The sequence below is a fragment of the Lissotriton vulgaris genome, chromosome 2_1 (assembly GCF_964263255.1).
Source record: "Lissotriton vulgaris chromosome 2_1, aLisVul1.2, whole genome shotgun sequence".
In the NCBI taxonomy this organism is placed as follows: domain Eukaryota; kingdom Metazoa; phylum Chordata; class Amphibia; order Caudata; family Salamandridae; genus Lissotriton; species Lissotriton vulgaris.
In genome coordinates, this window is record NC_141687.1 from 1,668,677,923 (window position 1) to 1,668,702,612 (window position 24,690).

The 24,690-nt window shown below is 44.1% G+C and overlaps 1 protein-coding gene across 2 annotated transcripts in view; it reads right to left on the minus strand.

Annotated features, from left to right (window-relative positions):
- The window catches only part of PIGV (phosphatidylinositol glycan anchor biosynthesis class V), a 72,663-nt gene that overhangs the window by 33,125 nt on the left and 14,848 nt on the right, over positions 1-24,690 (minus strand). For both annotated transcript variants that reach the window (XM_086957623.1, XM_086957622.1), the window contains exon 2: positions 15,717-15,879. In XM_086957623.1, the coding sequence (XP_086813749.1) occupies positions 15,717-15,797 (81 nt within the window). In that variant the 5' untranslated portion in view covers positions 15,798-15,879. The remainder of the gene's footprint in view (positions 1-15,716; positions 15,880-24,690) is intronic.

Consider the following 24,690-nt stretch of genomic DNA (forward strand, 5'->3'; position numbering starts at 1 on the left):
AGTGAGTAGTGAGTGCAGAGTAGTGAGTGTGCAGAGTAGTGAGTGCAGAGAGAGTGTGCAGAGTAGTGAGTGAAGAGTGAGTGTGCAGAGTAGTGAGTGTGCAGAGTAGTGAGAGCAGAGAGAGTGTGCAGAGTAGTGAGTGCAGAGTAGTGAGTGCAGAGTAGTGAGTAGTGAGTAGTGAGTGCAGAGTAGTGAGTAGTGAGTGCAGAGTAGTGAGTAGTGAGTGCAGAGTAGTGAGTAGTGAGTGCAGAGTAGTGAGTAGTGAGTAGTGAGTGTGCAGAGTAGTGAGTGCAGAGAGAGTGTGCAGAGTAGTGAGTGCAGAGTAGTGAGTGCAGAGTAGTGAGTAGTGAGTAGTGAGTGCAGAGTAGTGAGTGCAGAGTAGTGAGTAGTGAGTGCAGAGTAGTGAGTAGTGAGTGCAGAGTAGTGAGTAGTGAGTAGTGAGTGTGCAGAGTAGTGAGTGCAGAGAGAGTGTGCAGAGTAGTGAGTGCAGAGTAGTGAGTGCAGAGTAGTGAGTGCAGAGTAGTGAGTGCAGAGTAGTGAGTGCTGAGTAGTGAGTGCTGAGTGCAGAGTAGTGAGTGCAGAGTAGTGAGTGCAGAGTAGTGAGTGCAGAGTGCTGAGTGCAGAGTAGTGAGTGCAGAGTAGTGAGTGCAGAGTAGTGAGTGCAGAGTAGTGAGTGCAGAGTAGTGAGTGCAGAGTAATAAGTGCTGAGTGCAGAGTAGTAAGTGCTGAGTGCAGAGTAGTAAGTGCTGAGTGCAGAGTAGTGAGTGCAGAGTAGTGAGTGCAGAGTAGTGAGTGCAGAGTAGTGAGTGCAGAGTGCAGAGTAGTGAGTGCAGAGTGCAGAGTGCTGAGTGCAGAGTAGTGAGTAGTGAGTGCTGAGTGCAGAGTAGTGAGTAGTGAGTGCTGAGTGCAGAGTAGTGAGTAGTGAGTAGTGAGTGCTGAGTGCAGAGTAGTGAGTAGTGAGTGCAGAGTAGTGAGTGCAGAGTAGTGAGTAGTGAGTAGTGAGTGCAGAGTAGTGAGTAGTGAGTAGTGAGTAGTGAGTGCAGAGTAGTGAGTAGTGAGTGCAGAGTAGTGAGTGCAGAGCAGTGAGTAGTGAGTGCAGAGTAGTGAGTGTAGAGTAGTGAGTAGTGAGTGTGCAGAGTAGTGAGTGCAGAGAGAGTGTGCAGAGTAGTGAGTGCAGAGTAGTGAGTGCATAGTGAGTGCAGAGTGGTAATGCAGAGTAGTGAGTAGTGAGTGCAGAGTGGTAATGCAGAGTAGTGAGTAGTGAGTGCAGAGTAGTGAGTGTGCAGAGTAGTGAGTGCAGAGAGAGTTTGCAGAGTAGTGAGTGCAGAGTGAGTGTGCAGAGTAGTGAGTGTGCAGAGTAGTGAGTGCAGAGAGAGTGTGCAGAGTAGTGAGTGCAGAGTAGTGAGTGCAGAGTAGTGAGTAGTGAGTAGTGAGTGCAGAGTAGTGAGTAGTGCGTGCAGAGTAGTGAGTAGTGAGTGCAGAGTAGTGAGTAGTGAGTGCAGAGTAGTGAGTAGTGAGTAGTGAGTGTGCAGAGTAGTGAGTGCAGAGAGAGTGTGCAGAGTAGTGAGTGCAGAGTAGTGAGTGCAGAGTAGTGAGTAGTGAGTAGTGAGTGCAGAGTAGTGAGTAGTGAGTGCAGAGTAGTGAGTAGTGAGTGCAGAGTAGTGAGTAGTGAGTGCAGAGTAGTGAGTGTGCAGAGTAGTGAGTGCAGAGAGAGTGTGCAGAGTAGTGAGTGCAGAGTAGTGAGTAGTGAGTAGTGAGTGCAGAGTAGTGAGTAGTGAGTGCAGAGTAGTGAGTAGTGAGTCCAGAGTAGTGAGTAGTGAGTGCAGAGTAGTGAGTAGTGAGTGCAGAGTAGTGAGTGCAGAGTAGTGAGTAGTGAGTGTGCAGAGTAGTGAGTGCAGAGAGAGTGTGCAGAGTAGTGAGTGCAGAGTAGTGAGTGCATAGTGAGTGCAGAGTGGTAATGCAGAGTAGTGAGTGCAGAGTGGTAATGCAGAGTATTGAGTAGTGAGTGCAGAGTAGTGAGTAGTGAGTGTGCAGAGTAGTGAGTACAGAGAGAGTGTGCAGAGTGAGTGTGCAGAGTAGTGAGTAGTGAGTGTGCAGAGTAGTGAGTGCAGAGAGAGTGTGCAGAGTAGTGAGTGCAGAGTAGTGAGTAGTGAGTGCAGAGTAGTGAGTAGTGAGTGCAGAGTAGTGAGTAGTGAGTGCAGAGTAGTGAGTAGTGAGTGTGCAGAGTAGTGAGTGCAGAGTGAGTGTGCAGAGCAGTGAGTGCAGAGTGAGTGTGCAGAGCAGTGAGTGCAGAGTGAGTGTGCAGAGCAGTGAGTGCAGAGTGAGTGTGCAGAGCAGTGAGTGCAGAGTGAGTGTGCAGAGCATTGTGTGCTGTTGAGTGCAGAGTGCTGTGTATTGGCAATGTTAATGACAATGCCATTTATTTTTGATTTAAAGAAAAAAAAATGTCATGAGCAATGCCAATAGCTCTACCTTTAATGATGCCGAGACCATTGCATTGCAAATGCTTGTTCACTCTGGAGCGAGCTCACCGGGTACCTGCACGCCCACCGGGACTTGGCCGCCCCCCCGACCGATGGTGGTGCGGCTCCTCCACTACAAGGACCGGGATCTCCTCATCCAGCGGGCCAGGATGTCGGGCCCGTATGAGGTGGAGAACAGTAAGGTTACGATCTTCCCGGACTACACTCAAGCGGTCCAGAAGAACAGGGCATCGTTCCTCGCGGTGAAAAAGGAGCTCAGGGAGGAAGGCATCCAGTACTCCTTGCTCTACCCGGCTAAGCTGCGGATCATTATGGATGGCTCCACGCACTTTTTTCAGACTCCGGATGAAGTTTGGCAATGGCTGGAGTCGTATAGAGCGGGGACGGACAGATCGCATAAAAGTAGGCGAGACCAACCCAAGCAGCCCCGGGTGAGGCAATCACAACGCATCAGATCCCGCAACAGGCGCCAGCGGGAGAAACGGGAGGCTCAAATGGCGGCGGAGAAGAGGGATGCGCTCGCAGCGACGGCGGCCATCACAGGGTCGCAACAGAACAGTGAACGGGCAGAGACGGACTCGGGAGGGGAAGGCAGCAGGACGGGAGAGGAACTCTCGGAGGCGGAAAGTTCGAAGGGACCGATAGTGACCCCACAGACATCGGATGGTATCTTCTGCGGCTGAGATTGAATTGGGACTATATCTAGACTTCATGGTAGGGTGGTATCCTGTTGATGGAGGACGGGATGCTGGGAGGGGGAGCTGGGTACATCGGAGGGGATGAAGGTGCGGGGCGCGGGCTCCGCTTGCTGGGGTCGGCGGTGACTCACCCCCCTTGGGCCCTTAAGGCCGACTGTGGTGGAGACCACAGGGTAAGAGTGCGAGAAGTTGGTTCAAGGTTTGGATGGGGGCGGCCATTGGGTTCGTGTGCTCTGTCCTGGGGAGTGGGGTTTGGGAAGTTTTTCTGTTTTGGGTATGTTTGGGGGGGGCAACTGCATTGGGGGGGCTATGATCCTTTGTTCTTTGAACTGGACTGTACGAAGTTGGAATGGGGACATTACCTAATTTGAAATGCCTGACGTGGAATGTCCAGGGGCTACGAACTATGGTGAAACGTCACAAAGTTCATGCATATCTAGTACGTAGGGGGGTTCAGATTGCTATGCTCCAGGAGACTCATCTCACCAAAAAAGAGTGCGCTGCCCTGCAGAAAAGATGGCGGGGCCAGGTGTTTGGCACCACTTATTCAGCGTATGCCAGGGGGGTGCTGATCTGGGTGAGGGCGGGGATACCCTTTCAAGTGCTGAATCAAGTAGTGGATCCGGATGGCAGGTTTGTGGCGGTGGAGGGGAGGTTATATGGAAGGGATGTGGTTTTCTGCTGTGTATATGCACCGAACACAGAACAAGCTCGATATTTTGATAGCCTCTCGGGGTCCTTGGCCTCTTTCCTGGCGGGCCCGATAGTGTTAGGGGGGGACTTCAATTCGATCACGGATGTGGCTCTGGATAGGTCCCATCCCCCCCTGGTGGACTCCCCGGTGCGCAGGCTGGCCGCGCATAGGAAGGATTGGCAGGATAGATGGGGGTTGTTGGATGTCTGGAGGGAGCGGCACAGGGGAGCCAGGGATTATTCCTTTTACTCTGCCCTCCATGATCTGCATGTCAGGATTGATTCGGTGCTCTGCGGTGGTTCCCTAGCCCCATTGATTTCCCATGCGGAGTACCTGACTAGGACTATCTCCGATCATAACCCCCTATTGGTACACATTCAGTGGCAGAGAGAGCGCTCAGTGATACCAACATGGCGGCTTCGGCCGGAGACGCTTGAGGATTCTGTGTTCAGCGACGCGGTCCGGCAAGGCATTGATAGCTATTTCGGAGTGAATGAGGGCACGGCCACGAGCAGGTCCACTGAATGGGATGCAATGAAAGTGGTGGTGAGAGGGGTGTGTTTGGGTAGGTTCTCGAATGCTCGCACGACTGTGTTGAACGACCTCATGAAAGCGGAAGAAACTTTGAGGGACTTGGAGCGCCGTAGGCCGGCTAGGCCAGATTTACAGGCCCAGTTATTGGAAGCGAAGGAAGTGGTTGCCACCGAGGCGGAACGGTTAAGGTGTTATGACTACAGGCAGTATATCATCAGGGCCCATGCAGAAAGGGACAAGGTGGGTACCCTCTTGGCCAGACTAGCTAACCCGGAACTTAGGGGCTGCCCGATCCTCAGCATTAATAATGCGCAGGGAGAAATGGTGTACTCCCAGGCAGCGGTATTGGAACGTTTTAGGGGGTATTATGAGGAATTGTACCAGAGTCAGCTGGGAGTGGGGGTTCAGGACATTGCGGAATACCTGGGGGAGAGGCAGCTTCCGGTCCTGGACGAGGAGGACGCGAAGGAGCTGGGTAGCCCGATCACGCTCACAGAAATACGGGTGGCCATCAAACATATGGCCCGCAACAAGACGCCCGGGGTGGACGGACTGCCGATTGAATTTTATCAACGGTATGTGGACAGCTTGGCCCCCAGGCTGCTGGTGGTGTATACGGAAGCCTTCGAGGCTGGGGCGTTGCCCGGGTCCATGCGGGAGGCCTTGATTGTACCGCTCCTAAAGCCTGGCCGGGATGCCGCGGATGTGAGGTCTTATCGCCCGCTGTCCATGCTGACGGTAGATTATAAGATTCTGAGCCGAATCCTAGCCACCAGGTTGGCCCCACATATGACGGGCCTGGTACACAGGGACCAGGCCAGGTTTATACCCACGAGGAGCACGGCGCTGAATATTCGCCGCCTGGTGGGAATAATGGACGCCATCTTGGATGGAGAGGGAGCTCCGGCGGTCCTGTCCGTGGACATCGAGAAGGCCTTTGATAGTTTGGAATGGTCTTTCCTGGATGGAGTATTAGAGAGGTTTGGCATGGGCGAAGGGTTCCGCAGGTGGACGAGGGTCTTATATACCTCGGCAACGGCGAGAGTGCGGTTGGGCGGTCTGGTGCCTGCGGCGTACCCGGTGGGCAGGGGCACACGACAGGGATGTTCTCTCTCCCCCCTATTGTTTGCTCTGGCGATGGAACCCTTGGCGGTCCATGCGAGGTCAGGTGACAGGTACGTGGGGGTAGCCAGCGGCGGGCACTGGCATTATATATCGCTATATGCGGATGACTTGCTCCTGTACCTAGCTGACACCTCGGGGGCATTGGTCGGAGCGATGGATCTGTTGTCTGAGTTTGGCCGGCTGTCGGGCCTTAAGGTCAATTGGGCGAAGACTTGTGTGTTCCCGCTGCGAGCGGGCTCACCAGTCCCTGACGGCGATTTGGGCGTGGTATGGGAACCCTCTTGCTTCACCTATCTGGGTGTTTGCATCTACCACGCGACAGCGGACTTATTGAAGGGCAACATTGGCCGCTGTGTCCGGGCACTGAGGGGCAGCTTGTCTTTCTGGTCGACCCTCCCGCTGACGGTTCTGGGTAGGATTGCACTTTTGAAAATGGTGGCGCTCCCCCGCTTCCTCTATTATTTCCGAACGCTGCCTGTTTGGATTCCCCAAGGGGTCTTTAGAGACCTGCGGTCAATGATTATTGGCTTCCTATGGGGGCATGGCTGCCGTAGAGTGGCCCTGAGCACGCTACTTCGCCCCAAGCTAGAAGGGGGCATGGCTGTGCCCGACTTCGAGCTGTATTACCTTGCGGCACAGCTGCAGGTCCTTACTCAGAACGTAGCTAGGGTGTTTCGGGGTCCAGAGGAGGACCGAGATCGGGGGATACAACGCCACGTGCTGTCCTACATCATTATGCAACAGAGGCTCGAGTTGCGGGCCCTCACCATGGAGGAGCGGACGCTCCGGCTGTGCTGGCAGAGGAGCCTTCGGAGAGCGAAGGCATCGCGGCCTTATGCACCGGAGATCCCGATCGGAATGCTGACGGCTTTGCCGCACGGGGGAGATTGGTCCCCGTTGTTGGATTGGGAAGAGGCGGGACTGCAGGTGGTAGGCGACTTATACATAGACGGGGCTTTGGCGCCGTTCGAAGCGCTCCGGGACCAGTTTGGGTTGCCAGATGGGGGGTTCCTCCTACACGCGGCGGTGGTGGCTGCCATGCAGAAGCACTGGAAAGGGGGGCTCTTGGAACCAACAACGACTATGGCGTGCCAATATGTGGTGATGGCGGCAGGTACGTTCAAAGCCGTGACGTGCCTCCATAATAGGATGCTGAATGAGGGATTGGAACCACTCCAAGGGCTCAAGGCTAAATGGGAGGAGAGCGTGGGCCGGCCCATACCGGATACGGCATGGGGCCATATCCTGCGGCGCACGTGGAAGGGCACGAGAAACGCGCGCTTTCAGCAAGTGCATTTCTATGTGCTTCATAGGGCCTATTTAACTCCTGAGAAATTACAGCGGTACTTTCAGGTGCCGGATGCCCGATGCCCACGGTGTTCGTCTCTGGGCGCGGACATGGACCATTTGTTTTGGGGGTGCTCACACCTGGGGACCTATTGGGCGGAGGTAGGGGAACTCCTGAACGAAGTAACTGACAGGGAGGTGGAATTTGATATGGCGGCGTGCCTGCTGCTCTGGTTCCCGCATACTAAACACACCAAGGTGACAAGCAAATTCATTGACCTGGGTCTAATACTGGCGCAGAGGGAAATATCGTGGCATTGGAAGTCCAGGGGGGGACCCTCACTTCGTAGGTGGAAGAATGAACTGCTGCGGTGGTCTGACTGCGAGAGTGTGCTCCGGATGAAGCAGGCTGTCAAGGTGGGGAACGAGAAGGCATTGGATGCGGCGCGTGCATGGGAATTAGTGGTACAGGCGTTGCGTGATTCTTTGGTAGAGGATGAGGATGGTGAAAACTAGGCCGGTGGACACCGCGGGGCGAACACAAAAGTATTGCACCACGCACTGTAGTGGATCCATCCAATTCGGCAGGACGAGGCATATACCTTAGCAGTTGCCAGGGGAGGGGGGCACTAGGGGGGTTGGTTAATGGGAGTTTGGGGTGGGCCGGAAGTCGCTAGAGGGTGGCCCACCAGGGCACCTTGGACCTACTAGGATGATGGGTACTGTGTGGAGCGTGGAAAGGCTGGGGAGAGCGGCCAGGTGTGACAACTCATAGCGCCTAGGGCAGGTCCCGACAAGGGCGATACCGCTGATTCTCACTAGGATGGCTGACGGGAGTGATGTTGCGGGTGGGGGGGTAAAAGCAGATACGCAAAACGATATTTCAACCATGGTCCCTATGGGACGTGCACCGTGATGTTTTCCTATTGAACGAAGTATTATGCCGCCCGGCCTCCGGGATGCGGGCTGAATGGCTGTGTACGATTTGGATTACTTATTGGATGGGGGGATATCACGAGTGAACTGGCTGATTAATTGTATCCTGTGGTTTATAACTCTGCAATAAAAATATATTTTTAAAAAAAAATAGTATACCAAACGCACTACTGTGATAAAGTATTTGCAATGACAAACACTGAACCTTGCTTAAATCAGGGTATCCAAAAATCAATTGAGTAGTGGAAAAGAATTAACCAATGTACACTTATTTTGTATAAGATTGACAATTCATTTTATATGTTCATGTATTTGAATATATACAACAAACTTTGAGAAATGCACTATTAATTCATTCAAAAATAACTCTGAAAAGAACAACTCTCATGAAACTAATTGACACTTTCACAATTAAACAGAACAACCCAATGCATTTCGGGAAGACTCCCTTCTTCAGGGGCACTGCAGGAAAAAATTAAGTAAATACATTTCAGTGACAATTTTGTATAATATACGATAAATGCTATTATTGACGCAAATACATTTTTAGGATTTTACTCAACAAAAACAGTTCTATTTGCAATTAACATGGAGAGATTCATAGTAAAATGTCATGATGGACTTATTAGTAGGTCAAAAACCTTTGTTTGTCGGAAAAATCATGCAATAGAAACCTCCACCAAAGGAAAACCTGGTTGTGAAAATATGTGTGAGAAGATTGTAACATAATTGTTGTATTGTGCAAAATAGAAACTGGATATGTGAATGCCAAATGCTTTCTGTGTGTACTTACTTGTAAAAGTGTCATAATTTTACATGGACAAAACCGTCCTAGAACGTGTCTGTAAATACTTAATGTGAGACTTATGCAACCTGCAGGAAAACAAATACCTTTGATTAGGAGAATAACTCCCTAATGAATGAAAAAAACATTGCTTGCTCATAGAAGTAAACTGTTGAAAACCGAATCCTGCTAAGCTGATATTGTTGAAACTATGTAAAATACATTGCCTGCTGTTGCGATGCACAAAATGATGTGAAAGATCATGTATGTGATGCTGTACTGAAAAATATCGGAGTAACTCGTTCGCTTGGCCGACCATGTAATCAGCAAGTTGAAAAACTACATATCATTTCGCCACCGGGTGGCTTGAAAGCCACCTCCCCTTGGACTCACCAAAACGCAAAGCAAGAAGCAGCTTCTGTGCTATGCTTTTGGTTATAAGCAGTATAACAACTCTAAACAAAGAAATGTAAAACTATTGTTAGCGCTAATACTGTCTGTCAGGGAGGAGGCAGACCACCGGAAGTTTAAAAAAAACAAGGAGGGCCAAAAGACAAAGAAAAGGAAGCCAAAGACAAGGAAGCCAAGGAACGGGAAGCGGAGGCACGGAGTCTGAGGAGCAAAGGCAAACCCTTGTGATAAACATTTCTTCCAAACAACTTACACCCACACAAGAGTTTGTCTTAAACAAAGGTACTTCTTTTGTGCCAACTTACAACACTAACAAACTGGAAGTAGAAGTTTCTGTTTTTCGGTTTTTACGGAATTTGAGGTTGAAACATTTTTTTACAAATGTAGTACCTACTTTGGACATGCCTGTATCAGATGTCGATAAATCAACGAACAAAGTGCCAGGACTGAACTGAGTAAACATATATTCCACGACCTGTTATGAATAAAGCATAGCAGTCTATTGTGTCATTTGTCACTGATTTAATCAAGTAATTTTTTAACGTTTTCCATTTTTTCAAAACATAGGTTTTTGTGCATATCAGACATATATACAAAATATACAACTGAATACAGACTGTACAATTATTTACAACACAAATAATAAGCAGTTTTATAATACATTCACACTAATGCTTTCACGCTCCACGCATACAGCTTACACCAATACATACACATACAAAAAACAAACAGTCTTAAATACCACTGAGGTATGGGTCCGTGTCAATTTTACAAAAAGTCAAATAACACAATATACATTTGTCAGTTGTAGTATCAATAATACTGGAGTTCAATGCCCAAACATAAACTTTTTATATTTCAAACTTAGTATATTGAATTTATAAGATGACACTGGACCTATAAAGGTCGACGCGTTTCGAACCCCCTTATTGCGGGGTTCTCCTCAGGACCAAACACGAGTTCTTAAGTCTCCTGTTTGTGTGACAGTGTGGTCAAACGTGGGTAAGTCTTCTTGCTTGTAAATACGGGTTTTGGGTGCCCGGTTTTACTGTGCAATGCATTCAACCGGGGCTTGAATTCGGAGTTTGTTTTTTGGATTCAGACGATGGTCCGCGTTAAGCCAAATTCTTGGGTCAACAAATTAACTGCATTAGAAGGAAAAAGATTTTAATGTTGTCCTCACTCCGTATTTCCTAATTCAAACTCCTGGTGTTAGCGTTCTCACTTGCTTCACCGCTTCCATTGCTCAAACAATCACCGCAACGAGTCCTTCGTCTCCTGGAGACTCCGAATTCAAGCCCCGGTTGAATGCATTGCACAGTAAAGCCGGGCACCCAAAACCCGTATTTACAAGCAAGAAGACTTACCCACGTTTGACCACACTGTCACACAAACAGGAGACTTAAGAACTCGTGTTTGGTCCTGAGGAGAACCCCGCAATAAGGGGGTTCGAAACGCGTCGACCTTTATAGGTCCAGTGTCATCTTATAAATTCAATATACTAAGTTTGAAATATAAAAAGTTTATGTTTGGGCATTGAACTCCAGTATTATTGATACTACAACTGACAAATGTATATTGTGTTATTTGACTTTTTGTAAAATTGACACGGACCCATACCTCAGTGGTATTTAAGACTGTTTGTTTTTTGTATGTGTATGTATTGGTGTAAGCTGTATGTGTGGAGCGTGAAAGCATTAGTGTGAATGTATTATAAAACTGCTTATTATTTGTGTTGTAAATAATTGTACAGTCTGTATTCAGTTGTATATTTTGTATATATGTCTGATATGCACAAAAACCTATGTTTTGAAAAAATGGAAAACGTTCAAAAATTACTTGATTAAATCAGTGACAAATGACACAATAGACTGCTATGCTTTATTCATAACAGGTCGTGGAATATATGTTTACTCAGTTCAGTACTGGCACTTTGTTCGTTGATTTAGCTTTATATTGACTTAGCCTTGCTGATTAGGAGTCAAGACCCAGTTTTGTTCTCTTGTATCAGATGTCGAGTCAGCGGACTCCGAATTGAGGAAATTTAGATCCAAAAGCACTTTCATGTCACCAGTGTCACACAAAATTATTGACACTTTTGAGTCACTGGTACGTCACGACCTGTCTAAACTAAATTTTCGATCACGTGGCAAGCCTAACATGAGAAAGGATGAAATGGACATCTTACTGAGACTACAAATGGATGAACAAATAACCATACAGATGGCAGACAAAGGTGGAGCATTGGTTATCATGGATACAAGCTTCTATGTTAACAAAGTTAACGAACATCTAGAAGACACCACAACGTACATTAAACTGGATGAGGATCCTACCAATAGCTTCACAGAAATTTTGAATCAGATTTTGGAAAAAGCTGAAAACATGTCTTGGATAACAACAGCACTACGGAGCTTTCTCACAGTTCAATATCCAAGAAGACCCAGACTTTACATGCTACCTAAGGTGCATAAAAATCTTAACAACCCGCCTTTTCGGCCAATTGTGTCCGGTTGTGATTCAATCTTTGCACCGGCAGGGCAGCTGATAGATCATTTTCTTCAAAAATTTGTTCAATCTTGGCGGAGCTATGTGAAGGATACTACCCATTTCCTAAATCTACTACAACAAGTACAAAAGGACTACAATCCGGACTGGTTGATGTGTACCATCGATGTTACTTCATTATATACATCTATACCTCTTAAAGAAGGAGTGGACGCTTGTGAATGGGCTTTACTACAATTACCAGAACTCACGGTCAACAAAATATTTTTGTTGGAATTGTTGATTTTTTGTCTTCAACACAGTTACCTGACATGGCAGGATAACTATTATTTACAAGTCAGTGGAACTTCTATGGGCTTTTCTGGAGCCCCGGCTTGCGGCAACACATTCATGGCGCAGTTTGAAGATAATTACATTTACAGTAATGATATTTGGTCTAACAACTTAGTGTTTTACACTAGATTTATCGACGATATCTTCCTAGTATGGAAGAATTCCAAAAACATGCTGGAACAAGCAATCAAAGATTTGAATCATAAACATGAAAGAATCAAATTTACATATGAGATCAACAAAGAAAAAATCCATTACTTGGATGTATTGATAAGTCAACAGAACAACAATCTGGAAACGTTGGTGTATACAAAACCTACAGATTGAAACAACTTGCTACTATATACCAGTTTTCATCCTCCATCGTTAATAAGGAATCTACCTTACTCACAAATGTTGAGGGTCAAACGAATTACCTCAAATATCACTAACTTACAAGAGGCCCTAGAAAAACAACAAGCAAAATTTGAAGAACGTGGTTACCCATCCGAGATCCTAGCGACAGCATTGAATAAAACTGAATCCAAAGATCGTAACATCTTATTATCTTCCAAAGTAAAAGAAAAATCCAAACGACATGTCTTTGTCTCCAAGTATTCATCTAAATCTCAAGCGATCAAAAAAATAATCAAATCGAGATGGGAACTACTGAAACAAGAGCCAGACTTCAAAGGTCTATATGATGAAGAACCTTTATTCGCATATACACGCAGCAAAAACATAAAGGATATTCTGTCATCCAAGGGTACAATTGTGAACGAGCCTAATCATGGCATGCGCAAATGTCACAACTGCGTGCATTGTAACAATGTAATGGTAGGCAACACAATACACCATCTGCATACAGGGCAAGCAATAACTTTGAAATACAATGGGGACTGTAATAGTTCTAATGTTATTTACACCATCAAATGTCCATGTGGTTCTCTTTATGTTGGCAAAACATCAAGAAAAATTAAAATACGAATCACGGAACACATGAGTACATTACGCACCAAATCAGCGAAGTCACATTTCACAACACATTGGTTGGAACATCATCACAACATTGCACAACTGCGGTTTACCATTCTTGAAATAGTTACAGTTAAACCAGGGTCTGATCAAACAATAAGCTTAGCACAAAGAGAAGCTTGGTGGATAAAATTTCTGCAAACCTTGGTACCAGATGGGCTCAATGATAGGATTGAGCTACAATGTTTCTTATGAATGTACAGTACATTACTGTTAGTTACGTTCCAGATGTCTCAGCGCTTTTTTTGTAAATGGGGTTATTCTTAGGTCAAAATCATTGATGAGCACTGGGTGACATAATCACACTATTTAGTCTTGTTCTTCCTACTCTCATCTTCTGTTATAGTTTTGGTCAAACTGCACTTCTTTCAGTTCTGTTTTTACACTTTTATTTTGTCTATAGGCAGTGTTTAGCCTATCACATCACCAGTCTAGTTTCTCAGTTTGCGTTTTCCGCAGTCATCAGTTTTCCAGATCAGAGCTATTGTTATCAACACTACATTTTTCTTTTGCATCGCGATGCAACACAATTCTGGAAAATTTTCTTATGTATAAATATTTTTTCCGTGTCTCAGCTTGAAGACACAATAAACATTCAGTCACTTCAACATGACGCTCTCACGCCTTCCTCTTTGCTTTTCTTCTTAGCATCGGTAGTTTAAGCTCTCGTGGCACACTCCAACATCGGGCATTCATGTAGTCCTTTTTCGCGTTTTATTCCAGTCAACGGAAGCCCGTGTCGGCTTTGCGTACTCTAACATGGCGCAGACTAACAGTCCTCTTTCGCCTTCTATTCTAGCACCGGCAGCCCTACGCCGGTGTTTAAATGGGCTCGCGTTCCGTTCAAACATTTTGCTCCTTGATCTAAGGCGAATAGAAACTATACGATGTTCTAGCGGTAAGTGCAGCTCTCGCACGGAGCCCTCGTAGCATTATCCTCTTATTGACAAACAGTGAAGTTATTTACTGCGTCTCTTTTTTACAGAGGGCAGTTGGTGAAGATTGAGCGAACAATTAGATACGGACGTGTGTTCAATCAGGCTCTGGTGAATGTCGACCTTGTTGTCACTATTCACATTAACGGTAGCAATTACGTATCTCCAAACAGTATTAGCGCTAACAATAGTTTTAAATTTCTTTGTTTAGAGTTGTTATACTGCTTATAACCAAAAGCATAGCGCAGAAGCTGCTTCTTGCTTTGCACTTTGGTGAGTCCAAGGGGAGGTGGCTTTCAAGCCACCCGGTGTCGAAATGATATGTAGTTTTTCAACTTGCTGATTACATGGTCGGCAAAGCGAACGAGTTACTCCGATATTTTTCAGTACAGGATCACATACATGATCTTTCACATCATTTTGTGCATCGCAACAGCAGGCAATGTATTTTACATAGTTTCAACAATATCAGCTTAGCAGGATTCGGTTTTCAACAGTTTACTTCTATGAGCAAGCAATGGTTTTTTCATTCATTAGGGAGTTATTCTCCTAATCAAAGGTATTTGTTTTCCTGCAGGTTGCATCAGTCTCACATTAAGAATTTACAGACATGTTCTAGGACGGTTTTGTCCATGTAAAAGTTATGACACTTTTACAAGTAAGTACACACAGAAAGCATTTGGCATTCACATTTCCAGTTTCTATTTTGCACAATACAACAATTATGTTACAAACTTCTCACACATATTATCACAACCAGGTTTTCCTTTGGTGGAGGTTTCTATTGCATGATTTTTCTGACAAACAAAGGTTTTTGACCTACTAATAAGTCCATCATGACATTTTACTATGAATCTCTCCATGTTAATTGCAACTAGAACTGTTTTTGTTGAGTGAAATCCTAAAAATGTATTTGCGTCAATAATAGCATTTATCGTATATTATACAAAATTGTCACTGAAATGTATTTACTTAATTTTTTCCTGCAGTGCCCCTGAAGAAGGGAGTCTTCCCGAAATGCATTGGGCTGTTCTGTTTAATTGTGAAAGTGTCAATTAGTTTCATGAGAGTTGTTCTTTTCAGAGTTATTTTTGAATGAATTAATAGTGCATTTCTCAATGTTTGTTGTATATATTCAAATACATGAACATATAAAATGAATTGTCAATCTTATACAAAATAAGTGTACATTGGTTAATTCTTTTGCACTACTCAATTGATTTTTGGATACCCTGATTTAAGCAAGGTTCACAGTGTTTGTCATTGCAAATACTTTATCACAGTAGTGCGTTTGGTATACTAGTGGTGATTCCACCAGATGTTGCTCATTCGATAGGCTGGCTGCCTTAGACCAAACAGCACACATACTTGTTAAAATAGTTTAGCTTTAGAATATTTGAGCATAAAATCAGGAGTGCGCAGGCAATTTTCACTTCATGGTCTAAAAACCATCACAAGGGGTGGTGTGCACACCTCTTCTTCAGTTTTAACATCATACTTTACTAGTAAAAGTTTAATCTCAGTTGTCCTATGTGCGTGCCAGCCGGGGTGGTGCTATGCCCGAATGCACTGACTTTACGTACAAACATGTGGGGAGAGTATGGTTAACCCTCCACTCCCTAGCTGCACTGCGTGTTTGTGGATACTAATTCCAATCTCAAAATAGGAAATGAGCAACTAACCTTCCACAGATTGTGCCAGAGAGACTATCAAATAAGGAGTTAGAACTCCACATGAGTTTGATCATGAACGGAAATTACCAGTACCCTCAGAATATTACAGAGCCCTGGCTCAATGGAAGAGTTGCTTATTCATTGACATGACTAAGTTATGTTAATCTCTCATCAATAGATTTACATAAAGGGCAGAAGGGGCACCAATACCAAAAGATGTGTAAACAACGAGTACATGTATGCATTGCTGCTGCTCCCAAGATACTTTATTAAGCTGTGAAAAATCTCAGCTGTGCCTTACCTGCAACAGGAATGTTGCAGCACGGCAGCACCCTGAAAACCAAAGCACCTCACGTAAGTAGGGATCCTTCATCAGCTCCATCCTACTCAGGAAGGAAGATCTTCAAAAGTCTTCATTGCATCAGAGCTATTGTGGCCAAAACAGTACCTACTGCATCAGAATCCTAAATAAAACACAAAGACGCAGGTCAGAAACTGCTACTGTTTTCATTGTTGAGTAGATTTCGGATGAATGCTGAACCTAAACACTGTTCTGCTGTCAAAGGAGTCCTGAGATGAAAACCAGACACATCATTTCTTTGCTTTTAGACCTCTATCTCAGGATGTAATATTTTGTTCCCCAAACATTCCACCACCAAAACAGACATCCCACTACGTCAGCCTTTCGCTTGTCGAGCTCGAACAAGAGAGTTATTACACAAACTTAGATCACCACCATAAGCATCACTACCAACAGGACCTCACCACCCTAAAACAATAGTCTCCTTATATGGTAAATACACCAAGCCAACTGTTTTATCGTAAGAAGAGATCATTTCAAGCTGACAAAACACAGTATATAAGACTATCATATCCAACTGGACAGTTAATTGTCCTAGATCTCATCATCCTAGGTATGAACATAAAAGTGAATTGTACATGAAGAGGGTTGTTAAGAGGTGATTTAAAATTATATACTTTTACACAAAGACATTTCACATCTTTATATTTTAGACAAAGGGTGAGTAAGAGATTTGCTCAGAAATACACATTGTTCTGTCTTAAGCTGAGGTGAGAATTCAATCCTAGGTCCCAAAGTCATCACCTTAGCCACTAGCCCGCATTTTCTCCCATCCTAAATTTACTTCAGCTCTACCAAGAATGTACATTTTGCAAGTTAAAGTGAAGAAAAGAATAATTGTACATTGGGACCAAATGTGAGTATAATGCTTTATCTCATCCATTTCTTCTAATAGTCAACAGTCACCAACAAAATTAACCACAACAACGACTCCACAACCCAGACAAACAGGTATCAGGCCTGTAGCCAGAGCTGTGAAATATGCTAATAATTAACCAATTGAGACCCGGTCCAAGCCCTGTCCACTGCATGTTAGCTTCTGTTTTTGCCTAATCTTTATCTTGCTTCTCCTTCATACAAATTGAATAGGTTTATAGTACCAAAAGACCATCATGTTCACCTGTTAGTTTAACAATGCACACCCGCTTTGTATCCAAGCTTGCTTAATCTCAATCTCTGCAAAAACACAAATTAATGATAACTAACCCTATCCCACGTGGGTCATATCACATCAGTTTTACAAGAGATGCATTGGCCTTATAACAGTGGTTGAGATACTGCTTGCCTCACTGCCCTAAATAGATGCTCAGATTTCCGTTCCTTTATCCTGACTACTCTATATTCTATTTTATTCAGAACTAGAGTTGAAGAATTTACGCTTTCAAAGATTACTCTTCACTAAAGTGAACATGTGGTTGAGTCTAAAATAGACCTTCTTAAAGGCTATCGCTCCAGAAAACAGTTCCGTCTTAAGAATGTCTATCAGCAGAAATGCCACCATGAATAACTATTAAATGTTAACTACCCCACAAATTCTCGATAAACTCTTGCTACGGATTCAGAGGCTTTAACCCTTTCGCTGAAAAGGCTCCCCCTACTCCGATACCCAATGTTAACCCTATTTAAAAACAATATAATTGCAGTTCAAACTTACAGCTTCATACCTTCTTTTCACAAAAAATATACAGGCCAAATGTGTGTCCCTTTTTCCCCACATTTGGGTATTACCAAGATACCCAGGGCCTGTGATTCACCTAGAGGGAATCTAGAAAACAGCCAAAATGTGGCATTGTTTGCACACAATGGGAACTCATTGGTGTACAAGAAAGTGGTTTCTTCTCTACCAATCACTTCTACAAAATATTTGCTGTGAAAAACTCAACCTGTTCTCCGTTTTCAGAAATAGGGAGAGTTGTTCAAAATGTTTTTTTCACCAATGTTCGCTTTTTTCTACGTAGTGGTCAATATTTCCAGTTTTTGTAGTTTCTACTTACTTGCAGTTTATGGAGAAAAAGGTGTGAAACCCGTGCTTGAACCTAGAAAGCTACATTTTGGAAAAGCAGGCATTTGTGAATTCAGCTGGAGTCATTTATTTAGATGGCTCACGGTTCTCACAAAGAAAGAAATTCAATTAATAGTGAAAGTATGTAGGAAAAAACAGAAATGGGAGACAATATTTTCTTCTGAAAATTTTTATGACTGCAGATCTACAAAATAAATGTCCGTCAGACACATACGGTTGCATAGATATATAGTGTGTGTCAATTGTCCACAAACATGTGATACCCAAAGCCATCAACTGAGCTGGAGCTGATAATGATCTTTCAGTTTTGATTTTCATCAATATGTAAGATACAATTAAAAGAAATAAAAACGAGCAAAATGGAAAGCTGCACCCTTTTAAAATATGCTAAAATAATCTGAGTTTATAAAAAGGGGCTTATTCATACCAGTCTTCTACAGTTAGTAGCCAAAAATGATAACAATAACAACAAATGACCTACTACTCTGCATCCCATGGGTGAGTGGGCCTCCTGCACAGGAAAGAAACACCCAAAAAGGCACCATGGAAATGTCAAAACTTTTTATTTGAATTAGATTTATTTTGGATGGGGTCAGCTGTAAATGGGGTTGGCCAGTACCTAGGGCACCAACCCCAGACATTTTTGAAAAACGTAGACAGTAGGGGGAGTCCAAGATGGTATGGCTTGCCTGGACCCCACTACGTTTTCTTACCAAGAATGTCCTAAAAATGTCAAGCTTTGGCTAACATGACAGATTTTTCTCACAATTCTGTAAAGAAAGGTTATGGAATCTGCGGTGCTTGATTAAAATCCTACTACTCAGTGTTAGCACACTTCTCCCAGTAGAAACTGTACCTCACTTGTCTAAGTGAGCCTATCGCCTGCACCAGGGAATGCCACAAAAATCAATGTGGAAACATCAAGACTTTCCCACTGAATTGCAATCCTTCGTGGGTGTAGATACTTGCAGTTTTTGGGCCAGTGGCCAGCAAGTACCCTAGGAACAATACCAACCCTACACATTTCTGAAGCTCGATATTCAGGGAAGGGTGGTAAGGCTTGTATGGCTCCTACTATTTTTTCATATGAAAAATGCCTGGCAAATCTCAAACTGGGGGTGAAATCACAGACTTTTAATCACATGTAGTGAGTGAACAGTTCGGGAATCTGCAGGGAAGGACAAAAATCCTATCAATTGGTGTTTCCATACTTTCCGGATAATGGCAGTACCACACCTCTGTGGGTAGGCCTATGGCATGGAGCAGGAAATGTACCGAAATGCATAACAGAAATTTAGCTTGAAACATACATCAGTTTTCATGATGTGGGTAGATGGGTTGGCACCTAAGCACACCCACACTCTCTGGACATTTCTGAAAACTACACACCCGGGAAAGTCCAGGGTTTTGTAGCTTGAGTGGACCTAGTAAGCTTTCTTATCCAGAATGCCCTGCAAATGTTGTTATTATGCTTGTAGAAAATTCAATGTCCACACACTTTCCAAGGGAATGGCTGCCTTATTGGGACTAGGGCCGGTAGGTACCTAGAGAAACCAACCAAACCCAGATAGTTTTGAAAACTAGACACCCAGGGCAGTCCAAGATGGTGTGGATAATTAGAATGCCCTATAAATGTCAAAGTGTGTGGGAAAAATGAATTTCCCTCATACTTGTGTAATTGTTAATACTGTAGCTTGCAGCCAACAGCTAAAGTTCTACTTTCCTGAAATCACTCTAAGTAGAGTCACCTATTCTGATTATGCACAGCCTCACATGTGGGGTATAATTTATCTTGAGAGACATATGGACATGCAGGATGGTAATATTTCTGCCATTAGTTCGAAGTATCTGAACTTTCTGTCACATAAATGTGGGGAAATGTTTCTCTTTTTGACCCATTCTTAGACATTTGCAGGACATTCTAGGAATGAAAATGTGCGGGATTGATTCAAGTCACACCACTGGAGCCCCCTGGTCGCTAGCTTTCAGAATTTCTCAGGACTGTTAGAGTTGCAGAGGTGCCAACCTACTTACAGCTCGAATACTGCTGTCATCTCCTACTGCAAGTGAAAGGAAACTGGGATTTCTTTGAGCGCAGATTTAAAATATGGGAAGCAAAAAGGGGGTAACCACCCCATTCAGCCTCCCCTGAGAGTGACAGGACTGCCAAGACAGGTTGTCACTCCACCCATTCCTTTTCTCACTTTTTTCCTCTGGTTGACTCAAGGACTTTCTGTCCTCCTGTGGTAGGCTGATATTTGGTTAATGCCCCAGCTTACCTCCCTGAGGAATTGGGAGAAAGGCTGTGGCCTAGGGAACTGGGAAAAGGGCAGCTGCCCGAGCTTGTACATCATTTTGTTTATTATTTTTTCCCTGGTGTTTGGTAGGCTTTCTGTCCCCTTCCCCTTCGAGTGGGAATATATAGGATAACTTCTACAATCTACCCTCTCAAATGAGTGGAACGGCAGAAACACCCACCAGTGAAAAAAGTAAGAAAAAGAATGGGTTTGGATTACCTGTCTGGCACTGGGCTTCAATCAACACCCTGGTCACCCGACAGTCTTTTTGCCTCTTTTTTAAAATTCTTTTTCTGGTGTCTAGTGGCCTTTCTACCCCTCTGGAGTGGCAGAATGGGTCCCATTAATGTGCCACCCTAAAAAGGCAGAAAGACTGTCTTGGGCCCAGGGGTGGGAGGTCGGCACAAAACCAGAAAGACAGCCACCCATCACACAATTCCTTGAATTTAAAAAAATCAGTTCCTGTGCACCTAATGGACATTCTGTCCACCCTGACCTCTGTGTTGGGCTGAATTTTACCCACCAACATGCCTTCCCAGAAAGGTAGAAAGACAGTCTTGTGCCCAGCGGTTGCCTGTTGCCAGGATAGCCTGGCGGGCTTGTCCATCAATCACTAACCAAAGGAACTTATAATTATTTAGAGATCTTTATGGCCTTCTGAAACTACTAAGGCAGGTTTCTTCAACGAGAAGCTCGTAAGCTACTGGTAGCTCTCCAACTACCTGTGAGTAGCTCTCCTGTGTGCAGCCGAGCCTAGTCAATCAGAAGATTTGTTTGGTTGAAATAATATATGTATACCAAAAATTGAAAGCATGTATTTGAGACGAAAATATATGTATTTTCAGATCTCATTCGCTGATATTTGTAGAAAAAAAAGTCGAATTTCCAAAATGTATTTTAAGTAGATATTTAGAGATCCATCATGTAGCACTGAGTGTACACATTATTAAAACGATTACCTTAGTACAAAGGGCTTAACCCATGTAGAAAAATTTCACATTGACAATTCCACATTGACAGAGCCTCTTTTTACGTTATTGCTGGTAACCTGCCTGGTGAACTTAGGTGATCACTGCTCATAAGCCTGCATATGGTGTCCATAAATATAATCTTGCCCTGATGCCGTCACTATTACAACAGTAATAATATTAGTAGCCCGGTATGATTTTCTCTGAACAGAAGTAGCTCTTATTAGTGAAAAGGTTGGAGACCCCTGTACTAAGGGAAACAGATCCCTGCAGATTTAACCTGATGGATTTATGGTGATAACATTACAATTAGCTGTAAACATAGCAGTAGGTTTAACGGAGAGAAAAAGTGAACAAAGCAAACAGTAGAACAAGCATTTACAATGCAATGGTCTCGGCAATATTATAGGTAGAGCTATTGGCATTGCTTATTATTTTTTTTATTTTTTTTATCCCTAAGTAAATGTTATTGTCATTTCTATTGTTAATAGCTTAAGTGTTTGCATATGTGTTACATATTGCATTAGACATATTGCATTAGCAGAGAGCGAGTGAGGTAGCGAGATAGAGAGGTATTGAAATAGAGAGTGAGTGATGTAGTGAGAGAGTGAGGTAGATAGAGAGTGAGGTAGTGATGGAGAGTGATGTTGTGAGGTAGTGCGATAGTGAAAGATTGATGTATTGAAAGAGAGTGAAGTAGTGAGTGTTAGTGATGTTGTGAGGTATTAAGATAGAAACAGAGTGATGTAGTGAGATCGTGAGGTAGTGAAAGAGATAGTGTAAGTGACTTAGTGTATTTGAGAGTGAGGTAGTGAGAGAGTGAATTAGTAATTTAGAAAGAGAGAGTGAAGTTGTGAGGTAGTGAGAGAGTGATGTAGTTATTTTTTGAGAGTGTGTGGTGATATAGTGAGGTAGTGAGAGTGAGATAGAAATAGATATAGTGATATAGTGATAGAGAGGTAGTGAGATAGAGAGAGAGTGAATTTTGAGTAGTGTGTTAGAGTGAGAGATAGTTACTGTTGTAGTGATATTGTGTTGCTGTGAGAAAGAGAGTTGAGTAGTGAGTTAGAGAGTTAGTGAGAGAGTGTAGTATAGTGAGAGATAGTGAGATAGTGAGGTAGTGAGAGGTAGTGAGAGAGAGTGACGTAGTGAGTGGTGTGGGGGAAGAGAGTGGTGTGGGGGAAGAGAGTGGTGTGGGGGAAGAGAGTGGTGTGGGGGAAGAGAGTGGTGTGGGGGAAGAGAAAAACACTTTTGTCAAAACTACAGAGCATTTAAAAAAATGTCACAGTATCATATTTAATGCTAACATTTGATAAAAACACACCTGAAACTTTAGACTATATAAGAAAACTGAAACGCAATCTCAAAGCATAAAAAAAATGAAAGACAAAATGGCTTACCTGGCACACCGGGAAAAGGGGTCCATACACGACGGGGTGGTGACGAAGACAAATCGGATGGGACAAACAGGACACAGGGAATCATAGAAAGCAAACACAAAAAGAGAAAATGTAAGCAAAAAATACAAAATGGCTTACCTGCCGGTCCTTGCATCACGGAGAAAGCCGGACAGCCACAACTGCAAACAGAGCTCACAGGACACGGGTACACCGGGAAAAGTGGTCCATACACGACGGGATGGTGACGCTAACAAATCGGACGGGACAAACAGCTCACAGGATACAGGGAAACATAGAAAGCTTGCATCACGGAGAAAGCGGGAAAGCCACTACTGCAAACGGAGCGCACACTGCACTCTACGCCACTGCACCACTTTACTTGACGTACTCTACTCTGAAACATTCTACTCTGCGCCACTGACTCTTCTTTGCACCACTCTATGTCACTATATTCAAAACCATGACGTCTGAATCTGCTCCCACACACACATAATATAAAATAAGCTAAGGTACAAGCATGAGAGATATTGTTTGAAAAATCATGTTCATGAGTCACCTATTTGAAGCTCAATAGGATTTACCCACTATTTAAGGTAACACATGCATGGTGTGGCATTGTTTGTACTATGTGCCCAATTGTACGTTAAAAACAATTGTATGGACTCCTTTAAAAAGGCGCAGTTGCAGAAAAGCATTGTGAGAAACCCATAACCTGATAATACAAATTGAATTTCGGATTGTGCTGTCAATTGGAATCCTGAGTGCATTGGTGGGAGAGCGAAGAGGGGGACTTGGGGTTATGACATTTTTTGAACAGCAGAAACATGTGTGGGTGTAACGAATAGTGGTTAATTTTTTCAGTGTTTATTTTTTGTGAACTACGGAGGTGTTATTCCAGTTTGTGAAATTTTGTGTTTAAGTATTCTATTACATATATAAAATTGAACAGTGTGTATTTTTCCAGGATGTATGAAAAACTATGCGATGTCCATGAAGGGATGTAGTAGAATAAAATGTGCCTTTCTTCACTGTCACACTAAGTTTCCCATGGTTATCTCCCAAAATGGAAATCGTGAAGACACGATGTGTGTTTCGTCATAGAAACACTGACTTTTGAGCTACAGATTAAGTTTGTATTTGAATATTATTTATGAATCAAACATACTGATAGTGCATTTGGATCAATCCAGATTGAAAGGTTCAATCCATGTATATCTTTCACATATGACCATTTCGTTAATATGACAAACTATAAAATAAATATCATCCTCTTGTGCCCACATTCTCTTTTTTTTTTTTAAACGGCTCCGTTCTGTAATATGTCCATAGAACACCAGAGCACATTAGTTATAATAAATCTCGGAGCACACCAATAGACTCAAGTTGAACTAGGATTGGCACCTATTAGCTTTGCCAATGGTTATCAACTATGCTGCACAGCATCCCCGATGCTGTGCTACGTGGTTAAAGTTTTTAAAACAAAAAAAAGCCTCTGTCGGAGCAACCAGAAATAATTGTTTAGTTACATGTGCCTACAAAATAGTGTTGGAGCTTATTCTTTTTAGTTCCCAATCCAGTTTGGATAGTAAACTATAAGGAAAATCGAATGCGCCAAGCTTTTTTTGTTTTCTCAAAAGTGAGTGAGGAAGTGGAAGCAATGAGAGGCAGAAGCAAAATGGAACCTCAAGTCAACACTGTGGAGGGCTGGGAGATGCGAAAGTAAACCAGGATGTGGACGCAACACGCAGGGTGGTAAAAGTTGGGGAAGAAGCAACACTAAGGGCAGGGTGAGGGAAGTAACAATGGGGGAGAGGAGGGTGCGGTTGGGGGAAGCAACACAGTGGACATAGGAAACCATGTGGAGAAGCACACGGGTGAGTGCAACAAGAGGGGTGGGGGTCAGGAGAAGCACACATACGATAGAGAGCAACACGGAGTCTAGGGGCAAAAAAGTACTTGAGGGAGACTGCTTGAAAACACATGAATACTCAGAGTGCTGAACACAAAATAAACAAGGGCAGAAAGAGACACACAGGGAAGTGGAGCGAGATAGGGAGTGGGAGGGTAACAAGGGGGGCAGAGGTGGAGACACGCATGGAGGTCATAAGGGGAGAGAGAGACAGGGGAGAGAGAGAGACACAGGTGTTCAGAAGTGGGAGAAAAAAGCGAGGGGGAAAGCGAGGGGGAGACGGAAACAAGCATAAAGTGATATGCATGGGGGCCAGG